Genomic DNA, 11,053 nt, shown 5'->3' on the forward strand with positions numbered 1-11,053 from the left:
ATAAACGAAGTCTTTTACAATCTCGAAATCATAACTACCAACAGTGACGTGGGTGCCGATATGCGAGAGCGCCGGCTGTTTGTTTGCAGGCAGGAGGCACTTCGTTTTGTTCACCATCCGACCCATCATTCGATTTTCTTGTTCCAGTTTCCAGTTTGAAAAAGGCTGACCTCACAGCGCGGTTGTTAAGGCCGATGCTGTCAATATCTGTACTGTGGAATGCAGCTTTGAAGTTGACGAAAAGATGGTGTGTGTCGGTTCTCCTTTCATTGGTCTTTTCTAAGACTTGGCGCATATTGAATATCTGCTCGATGGTGGGCTTTTCAAGTCTAAAGCCATTCTGATAAGGTCCAATCAGTTGGTTGACGGTGGGCTTCAGCCGTTCACACAATACGCTCGCTAGAACCTTATAGGCGATATTTAGAAGACTAACCCCGCGGTAATTGGCATAGATTGCAGGATCACCCTTCTTATGGATTGGCTTTGTTGTTCTTTAGCCGCGTTATCGCTATTCTCACCTCGTCATGGTCGGGTAGCGGAACGACAATTCCGTCGTGAACGATTGGGGTATCGGGATCTTTACATTCTCTATGACATGCGTGGCGGTCACTATTTAACTAGTTTGAGAAGGGTTCTGCATAATTTAAGCACGCTCTTAATGTCAGTCACCAGATCGCCTTCTTTGTGCTTACAGGAAAACGCCCGGTCTTAAAATCTTCTGTAAACCGCTGAACTTTTTGATAGAATTTACGGTCGTTGTTCCTATTGGCCAGCAACTCAAGCTCCTCGCACGTATTTCGGCATCTCGTTTTTTTCTTTCTGATAATACGGATATCTTCCTTTTGAGCTCCCTGTAGCGATCCCACATGGCTCGCACTGCGCCCGATCGCAGCGTGGCTCTATAGGCAGCATCTTTTCTTTCTGTGGCAGCATGTCATTCCTTGTCGTACCAGTGCTGTTTTCGGGCTTGCCGAAATCCATTTTCGTCTTCGGCGGCAGTGCGTAAAGAACGTAAACCTCATCCCCCATGTTTATAGTCGAAGATATTATGAGTAAATTTTAGTCCCAACTAGTGGCGCTTAAGGCGTGACGAGAAGGGTGCAAAGTTTAGATTCCTCTATGGATACTCAAAAAATTAAAGTTTTGTTCCACAAAATGAACAATTTTTTGTCCCCGCTTTGCACTTGAAAATCAATGTTTTCCCGGGACAAGAGTCCCTGTAAACAGCTGGATTCTCTTTCATAGTCAACCAGTAACCTGAGAATGCTTTTCATTGCTTAGTGTGGAACTTAAACGCGGCGCGAAACTGAATTTTCTCGGTAGTTAATGTTTATCTGGGGATATCTCACAGGTCAATGAACCGAATTTACCGAAACTTAGCATTTATTGTTCTTTTTGTTATTGAGCTGCAAAGTAGTTTTAAGTATGAAAGAACCCCCTTACCCTCGTCAAGCGCTTGATTTAGCGTACTTTTTCACTGCGTCTCGTATGGCTGTTGCAGTTCAAACTCCAAACAGAATACAGCAGCTTTCAGGCCTGAAAAGGAGGTCAGAGAGAATGACCGATTTGCTGATGTGCGCACTTTGACGTAAATATTTAATTAGTTCATGGAGAACAGTAAGATTAAAAATACAAAATAAGTACTACAAAAATTCTATAAAACACTTCTTGCAATCGAATTGTGGCCACTTGTCAATCCGAAATGTTAAATGTACTTCCGAGGCCTCAAACCCATATTTACACCGGTGGCTGAAAATAGAACTATATTCGCAATGGGACGCACCTCCTTCCCCAGCGCCAGTAGTTCATAATGACGTAAAATCTTGCAAATGGTGCTCTTCATCTCAAGCATTGCGAACTTTTGACCCACACAATTACGCGGACCAGCGCTAAAGGGCACATAAGCGAATGTATTGATCTTTCGGTCAGCATCGGCGCTAAAACGTTCGGGTATGAACTGTTCGGCATCATCGAAGTAGTCAGGGTTACGCATTGCATGGTAAATTAAAATGCTTATATTGGTATTGGCAGGAAAGAGTTTGTCACCTAAAGAAGTAGAATGAAATTGAAGCATTAACTTCATATAAAAACGTACAAACTCCACAACTACTCGCATTCTTACCCAAATAAACATCCTCCTCAATATGGCGCCCGATTGTGGGTACTGGTGGATATAGACGCATCGATTCCTTAATCACACATTCCAGATATTGCAGCGCCTGCAGATCATACAACGTCATCGCTCGCTGCTTGTCGTCACCAATAACTGCACGCAATTCCTCGAACACCTTCTGTTGCACAGCTGGGTGACGCGACAATAGATAGCAAGTGAATGAAATGCCGCTGGTGGTGGTGTCATGCCCTTCGAACATGAACGTATCCACCTCTTCACGTATGTCGGAGTTCGAAAGTGGCTGGCCCTTGATCTTCGCCTGCAATAGCATATCCAAGAAGGCTCTACGTTTCTTGCAACCAACGTCGTCGTGGAGTAGTGTATCCGTTGCTTCGTCTTTTCGAGTATTATTTTCGATTGACTGCTCTAATTGGGCGCGACGCTGTTCGATAACGCTTCCAGTGAAATCGTGCATGAGTGCGATGTTACTTTGGAGTTGCTGGAAGCGACGAGGAGCAGTCAGGCGTAGCCAGAAATCAAAACGTTGCAAGGGTGCTATAAAGCGTTCTGCGAATATGGCAGAGACTCTGGAGAGGAAAAGAAAAATGTGCGTTAGTTGGAAACGAGATGCTAAGCATTCATGTTCGCGAGCTACATTCAGTATTGGCCCAAACCAAGCACCCACTTAATATGCAGACTTTTCTTTGTTATTATAAATACAAATTTTTCTACCAAATCGACGTTCTTGAATTAATTTTATATTACATATCTAAATGGCAATCCAAAAGAATGCTACAAACTTCTACTAAATAAGTGAAAAGCTTTTTAAAATTACAAATTAGCGGGTTTATTCATATTCGATTCACCACTTCTCTGCTCGCTAAACGAAGAATTCGTGTGTGAAAGCAAGTGCTTCCAAGTATAAATAGGGGTAATTGTGTTTATTTTATTTTACATGATTTAGGTGGCGCAATGATCTGAAAAGCTGTAGAATTACATAACAGTTTGAGCGGCTTGCTGCGGTGAGGAGCAGGACGTGGGTTTTTTTACTTTTAGTTTATGGTTAAACATAGTCAAAATGGGTCATTTGCCGCTTGAATAAAAGACTGAAGAACGGTTGGTTGGTTGAGATAAGAACTCGTCAACTAAGTTAGCCAACAGAATTGCCTCAATTGGGCGTCGAAAAATCCAAAAGTCATCATATGGAAGTCGATGCAACAGGGACGATTTTATCTTTTTTTCGAGCAAGCAGCCATCATAGGAGGCTTTATGGCGTCATGTCGATAGATTATTTGTTCCTCAAATTGAAAAGGATGACATAGACGACATTTGGTGTCAAGTGGGCGGCGAGACGTACCACGCAGCCTCTCTTACATTCGATCTTCGAAAATCGAATAGTCAGCCGAAGTTGTGATAATAATTAGAAGCTGTGTAACTTCATTAGACTACTTTGGAAGGTGTTCTTGAAGATGCATTTTACGTCAACTATTCAGAGATGGCGCGAGTGTTCAAGCATGAAATCGTGGTAGCCATTGATGAGATTATTTTTTGGGGGGTGTCCTTATAGATGCATTTTACGCCAACCATATAGCGATGGCGCGAAAGTTCAAACATAAAATCGAAGTAGCCATTGATGTGAGAAGTGGCGAAACTCGTCAAACTGTTGTGTAATAACAAGGAAAGCTACGCAAGTGAGTGCTCAAGAGTTTGAACAATAATGAATCGACTTACGTACGTGCGCACAGCCTTCACATAAGGAAAATTGGGCTGTAATTGTGCGTTGATTTTTACACCCATGGCGGTCTCTGCAAAACATAAATAACATCATATTACTTATTTGAATACATTTCGCAACATTTCATACAACACTGATCAACAAGTCTGAACTTTTCATTTGTTTGAAGGAAAAATTCATCTATATCTGATAGGCTTTTTCATAGATGACGAATCTGGAGTGAAATTTTCGCTCGAGTGTGTGCGTGACTTTTCTGTACAAATTTGCGCGCGTATTTTTTTATTAACGATTTACTAGAATATATCTACTGAAATTATTAAAAAGGCGCCATATATTGATTAACTTTTACTATTTTTTTAATTCCAATTTTTTTTTTATAAAAATATAGTCCATTCTATAACAAAGACTATAATAAATTAAAGTTTGAAAATTCTACATGCTAATAAACAAAAAAATTTAATTTTTAATAAAAACATTTTTCATATAAAATTTTTTAAACCCATTGCATTTTAGTATAATAAAGTACGATTTAAGAAAATCGACAAATTTCCATTAAAATTTAAAAAATTTTAATAAAAACATTTTAATAAAAAAAAATTTTATAAAAAAAATTTTTAATTTTTAATAAAAATAATTTTAATTAAAAAAAATGTAACAAAAAAGAATGTTAATATTTTAAAAAAATGTTAAAATAAAATTAAAATATTTTTAATAAAAACATTTTAATTTTTAATAAAAAAAAATTCATTTAAAATTTTTTAAACCCATCGGATTTTAGTATAATAAAGTACGATTGTGAAAAGTGGACAAATTCCCATCAAAATTTAAAAAATTTTAATAAAAAAAATTTAATAAAAAAAAATTTTTTAATTTTTAATAAAAACAATTTTAATTGGAAAAACTTTTTTTTTTAATTTTACAAATTTTAATAAAAAAAATTCTTAATTTTTAATAAAAAAATTTTAATTTAAAAATTCTTAAACCCATTGCAATTTAGTATAATAAAGTACGATTTTAAAAAATGGACAATTTTCATCGAAACTAAAAAATTTGTATTAAAAAAAGTTTAAGAAAAAAATTTTAATTAAAAAAAAATTTTTTTTTTAATTTTTAATAAAAAAAAATTGCATTTAAAATTTTTTAAAGTATAATAAATTACGATTTTGAAAAAATAGAAACAGTTTCATCAAAATTTAAAAATTTTTATCAAAAAAAAGTTTAATAAAAAAAGTTTAATTAAAGAAAAATGTTAAAAAAAAAATTTTCATTACAAATTTTTAAACCCAAGGCATTTTAGTATAATAAAGTACGATTTTAAAAACTCGACAAATTTCCTTCAAAATTAAAAAAAAAGATTAAAAAGTTTTATAAACAAAATTAGTAAAAAAAAAAATTTTAATTTTTAATAAAAAAAATGCATTAACACAAATGTTTAAAAAAAATTTTAAAATTTTTAGTAAAGAAAAATTTTTAATTTTAAATAAAAAATTTTTTGGTTTTAGTATCAACATTTTTAATAAAAAAAATTTTTTAATTTTTATAAAAAAAATTTTTAGTTTTTATAAAAAAAATTTTTTAATTTTTATAAAGAAATTTTTTAATTTTTTTTTTAAATGTTAATTTAAAAATTTTTAAACCCATTGCATTTTAGTATTATAAAGTGCAAATTTGTAGGTGCTGTGAATTTCGTTCTTAACCCTTTACCTCATATGAGCCCATTCATCGGCTTTTAATTCAATTTTATTGCCAATTTAAGTATTGTAAAACAATGCAAAACAGTTTAATCCATCAAATATATATTTAGCAATAATAAAACGGGGAAAAAATTATCTATGGTTTTATGGCATTTCGAAATAATCTCACTTTTGTGCAAGTGGCAGAATTCAAGTGCCAGTGATTCGTTTTCAAAAAACAAAAACAGAGTAAAACGTTAGTATTTTTTGACAAAGAAATATATTGTCATGGAGCCGATTTACTATAATTACTCGATTTACTATATAATTTACTATAATTTTTTCACGTTTTCTATAAAGTTCTATTTTACAAATAGTTTTTATGAAAAATTATATCGTAAAACTTTTTCATTATTTTTCTTTTAATATGTCTTTGTAATAATTAAATAAAGTTTTTTCCACCGCAAAATATTTTTTTCGACGCTTCATTAATTCAAGCAGTAAAGGGTTAAACAACAAAAAAATTTTAAAACAATAAAATCATATACCAATGTTATATTTTATTCTCATTTCCGAACGAATCGATCCAATTTGAATGTAAGTTTTGGCAAAGCTTTGTACGAAATATGTCTCAGTTCTGCACATTTGGTACGAATGAGGAAACCGAAAAAAATGAAAAAAAATAAAACAAAAAAAAAACAGAAATAAAAAAACAAAAAAAAAAATCAAATAAAAAAACAAAAAACAAAAAAACAAACAAAATATAACCAAAAAACCAACACAAAAAACCCATAAATAAAACGCAAGTCATATTTTGACTTTTGTCATTTGGCTAAATGCGTACATTTCCAGAATTTTTTTCCCTGACGATGTGTTTCGCATTTTTTGCCAAATAAAAAATAATTCATGCGCAAGAGAAATGCGCAAACCTTGAGCAGAAATATTATCAACAATCAATCAAAAATTTCAGCCACTTGAAATTTGCACTTTGTTACACTAGCATTGAATTGGCTATAAAACTGGTCAAATTTAATATAATAGGACTATGAATAAGTTCGTGCGGTTTTACAACAGATGGCGTAACTTGATTATTATTCCATCGATCCACATTTCCAAACATTCATTGGAGAGCTACTGTCGTAAGGCACAAACGTCAGTATAAGCTTTTTATTTGAAGCGTAAACAACAATATTTTTACCACACTTGAAAATGTCGAATTTCGTGCCAAATAATGTGTTTTTGCGGGGAATTCTTCTTCATTATTTTAATATGAAGAAAAAAGCAGCCGAAAGTCATCGTATCTTGGTGGAAGTTTATGGTGAGCATGCTCTATCTGAGCGAACGAGCCAGAAGTGGTTTGCACGCTTTAAAAGTGGTGATTTTGGCTTGGAAGACGAAGAACGCGAGGGTGCGCCGCCAAAGTTCATGGATACCGAATTGGAGGAATTGCTCGATCAAGATCCGGCTCAAACGCAAGAAGAGGTTGCAAAAACTTTGGGAGTTGATCAATCAACCATTTCCAAACGTTTAAAAGCCATGGGAATGATCCGAAAGGTAGGCCATTGGGTGCCGTATGAATTGAAGCCAAGAGACGTTGAACGCCGTTTTATGGCATGCGAACAACTGCTTCAACGGCACAAAAGAAAGGGTTTTTTGCATCGAATTGTGACTGGCGATGAAAAGTGGGTCCATTACGACAATCCAAAACGTCGGGCAACGTATGGATACCCTGGCCATGCTTCAACATCGACGTCGGCGCAGAATATTCATGGCCTGAAGGTTATGCTGTGTATCTGGTGGGACCAGCTGGGTGTTGTGTATTATGAGCTACTGAAACCGAATGAAACGATTACGGGGGATGTCTACCGACGACAATTGATGCGTTTGAGCCGAGCACTGCGAGAAAAACGGCCGCAATACGCCGATAGACACGACAAAGTTATTTTGCAACATGACAATGCTCGGCCACATGTTGCACAAGTGGTCAAAACATACTTAGAAACGCTCAAATGGGATGTCCTACCCCACCCGCCGTATAGTCCAGACCTTGCGCCATCCGATTACTATCTCTTCCGATCGATGCAACATGGCCTGGCTGACCAGCACTTCCGTAATTACGATGAAGTCAAAAAATGGATCGATTCGTGGATTGCGGCAAAACCGACCGAATTTTTCACAAAGGGAATCCGTGAATTGCCAGAAAGATGGGAAAAAGTAGTAGTAAGCGATGGACAATATTTTGAATATTAAATTTGTAACCATTTTACGTCAATAAAGTTTGAAATTTCGAAAAAAACCCGCACGAACTTATTCATAGTCCTATTATGAAAAAAATTATGATTAAAAATTTTACACTTGTGGTGAAATCGAATGACGATGGTCAAATTTTTTTCACATAATTCTTCTACAAAGTTGGCAATTTCAAATAATATGGTTTTCGTTGGAGAGTAAATTACATTTTTATAGCAACAAATAATTATCGACATTAAAAAATTATTAAGTAAATAGTCAAAGCTTGTCCAAATTTCTTTTCAAAACAGTCGTAATTTTTCCAACTCTAACGCGAATCGTTTGCAAGTTGGTTTATTTCATTGTTTCTAAGTTGACTAAATGCGTATTTGGTATACAAATTTTAAATATGTATTAACCCCTTGCCGTGCTTTTACAAGTCTGACGCGTAATGAAAATTTTGGCCCCAACATGAATATGACGAGAGCCAAGCCTAAATATTACGAGCCGAGGTCTTGTACAGATAGTCGAATCAAGCATAAACATCACGAGACTGGGTCGTGATTGAATGTTAGTTTCTATCTGTACGCCACCAGAGTTAGTCACGAGTGGCATAATTGCTGTTACAAAGTAATTTATATTATTCTGATCTGCTTACCAGGCGTTGACGCGTAACACTTGGGCCCGAGTTGTGTCGAGCTAAATGGCACGGCAAGGGGTTATTTTGGAATTATAATTTCCTTGATGTTTTTCAATTTTTCTTATTCTACTTTTTACCATCTTCCACATTTATTAAGTTTTCACCTGATGCCGCAGTGAAGTTTTTTGTTTTTTGCTTTTTTTTAATTCTATTGCCAAATTTGTATGCAGCCATCACGCATTTCAGCTTAATTTAAAATACTTTTAATATCACTTTTTTCCACGTACTTTTAAACTTGTCAAAATCTGTATTTTTTTTTTAATTTTACCCGAAAAATTGTATCAGAATCAGTTCATACATTTTTTGTGTGTTTGTAACAAAATCAGTGTCGCAGAGTGTAATTCTGACCTGCAATAATATCCAGCGCCATCGCACAAACGAATGGATATAAATTAACCACCGTTTCACCATCGGCTTTCTCCTTCAATGCATCCATCATAATATTGCTTTGTTGCTCAAATACCTGCACAAATTCTTCCAATATTTTAAAATGAAATGTAGGCGTAATCGTTTTTCTGCGACTATGCCATTTAGGTCCGTTGCTGAGTAGCAAACCCTCCTTCAACCACGAGTCCAACAGGCCGTAAAGGCTATTCTTTTTTAACACTTTTTGACTGCTGAGTAGCGGCTCCAAAACCATAGGATCAGCCGTTAGAACGGTTGCTCGATTTAAAAGCCATAAACTACAGGTGTTTCCATATTTTTCAAAGACTTCACTGGTGAATTGGAGCAAATCTGTTTCAAAATAAAATCCCCGTAATTCGTATATGTTCGTGGAGCTTTTATGAATACAAATTCGGTATGTGAACAGTTGAACCTACCATTTGGTGACACATTGACGAGATGATGCGCCGAGCCTATAATTGGCAGATATGTAAAAGACTTAATGCCATTTTGCTTAAAGATCTCGTTATGACGGCGTCTATTCAAATAGTCAACGATTGTTAGTAGCACCACCAAACCTATGAAAAGTGCAACAAACATTTTATACAACTCGCAGCACTGCAGATTCGTTGAACCAATCCGAATTTCATTAGCAACACAACTGCACAAAATTTCATAATATTTGGTGGTCCAAAGAACAAGAAATTTTGAAACTCATAAAAACAAATTTTTGTATCGCATTTCTGATTACATTTGTTTGAACTTTTGACTGGCCATACATACAAATTTCTAATATGTACGGTACATATAACTGCATCTTAGCGCTCCATGGTGTTTTATACGCTCGGTGTGTTTATTTTAAGACTCTTTGTCGTTATGATAAGCTTCATTCAATTTATAAGTACTAGGTTGTTCAATAAGTTTTGCGGTTCGTTAAGAAAAACACAACTTTATGGGTTGAAATTCCCTTCATTATTCAGTATAGCCGCCCTGAGCATCAATACAAAGTTAGAATCTGGAAGAGCTGCAAAATACGCTTCCACAGCTTGTATGGCCTCCTCATTTGATAAAAAATGCTTTCCACGCGTGAATTTTTTTTAAGTCTGGAAACAGTTGAAAGTCGCTAAAGGCCAAATCTGGTGCATGCGGTGGTTGTTCCAACAATTCGAACTTTAATTCATGCATCTTAGCCACAGCAAAAAAAAATATTCTTAAGCAAACTGTGTCCTTTTTCACGAATTTTTTTCTTCAGCTGTTCTAAAATGTTACAATTTTGATTTTTTTTTCTTTACCAGTTGCAAGTAACCCACAAAGAAAATTCCTTTCGCATACCAAAAAACTGATGCTAACACCTTTTGGACAAGAACTCGTTCCGTAGCCGAAGAAACTGGTTCACACCGTCCTGTTTTGATTTAGAATCATGGTGATAGACCCAAGTCTCTTCCATAGCGATGAATCGACGCACAAAATCCACTTTATCCTTTCGAAAATGCTCTAAATATTGCTGAGAAAGTCGCTTTCGACGAATACGTTTTTGTTCCATTGTTGGCGAGTGCAGCACCCATTGAGGGCACAGCTTTCTGAAAGCCAATACTTCTGTCAAAATATTGCTTATGTTACACTGCCCAATGAGATGCCTAGGGCTACTACTAAATCTCTTTCAGTCAGTTGACGATTCTCCTATATGATTTTTTGTATTTTTCTGCGATTTCTGGTGTTGTTGCTGTTTATGAACGTCCTTGTTTTCGACGTGCATCATCTTCAAGGCTTGCACTACCACGTTCAAATTCAGCAACCCATTTTTCCATTGTACTAATTGAGGCGAAAAGTCCTTATACACTTTCAGCACTCGTTCATAAATTTCCGTTGCTTTTGAACCTTCCAAAAATAACAAATTCAATCACTTGTTTTTTGTTTTCATTGTAGAAAATACTGGGACACCTCGGTACTAAATGACTTGTAATCAAAGAATGAATTGACAGATTGAAATGAAATACGTCCATTGAAGAGTGTATCTAAGATACATTACAACAAAATTTAGGCTGTAGCAATGCCTTCTATTATCGAACCGCAACTTGGTATTTGTTATGCTTTCGTAAATTCGAGCAATGTATCTGGGTAGCAAATGTAAAGTAGTGGGTGTAACATCCTACACCTTGCCTAATTAGGCTTCCTTAGATTTTTACCATTGTTTTTGTTGCAGCTGTTCATCAAGCGCT

General features: G+C 35.3%; 1 protein-coding gene across 1 annotated transcript; it reads right to left on the reverse strand.

Moving 5' to 3' along the window:
• Window positions 1–1,574: 1,574 nt before the first annotated feature.
• Window positions 1,575–9,434, reverse strand: LOC128862573 (probable cytochrome P450 4d14). The gene is made up of 5 exons (XM_054101285.1): window positions 9,272–9,434; window positions 8,799–9,185; window positions 3,849–3,918; window positions 2,123–2,700; window positions 1,575–2,046 (listed from the first exon to the last, which is right to left on the reverse strand). Exons 1-5 carry the CDS (start codon window positions 9,432–9,434, stop codon window positions 1,706–1,708), a joined length of 1,539 nt encoding a protein of 512 aa, XP_053957260.1. The 3' UTR covers window positions 1,575–1,705.
• Window positions 9,435–11,053: the final 1,619 nt, after the last annotated feature.

Source organism: Anastrepha ludens, chromosome 4 (genome assembly GCF_028408465.1).
Source record: "Anastrepha ludens isolate Willacy chromosome 4, idAnaLude1.1, whole genome shotgun sequence".
NCBI classification, from domain to species: Eukaryota; Metazoa; Arthropoda; class Insecta; order Diptera; family Tephritidae; genus Anastrepha; species Anastrepha ludens.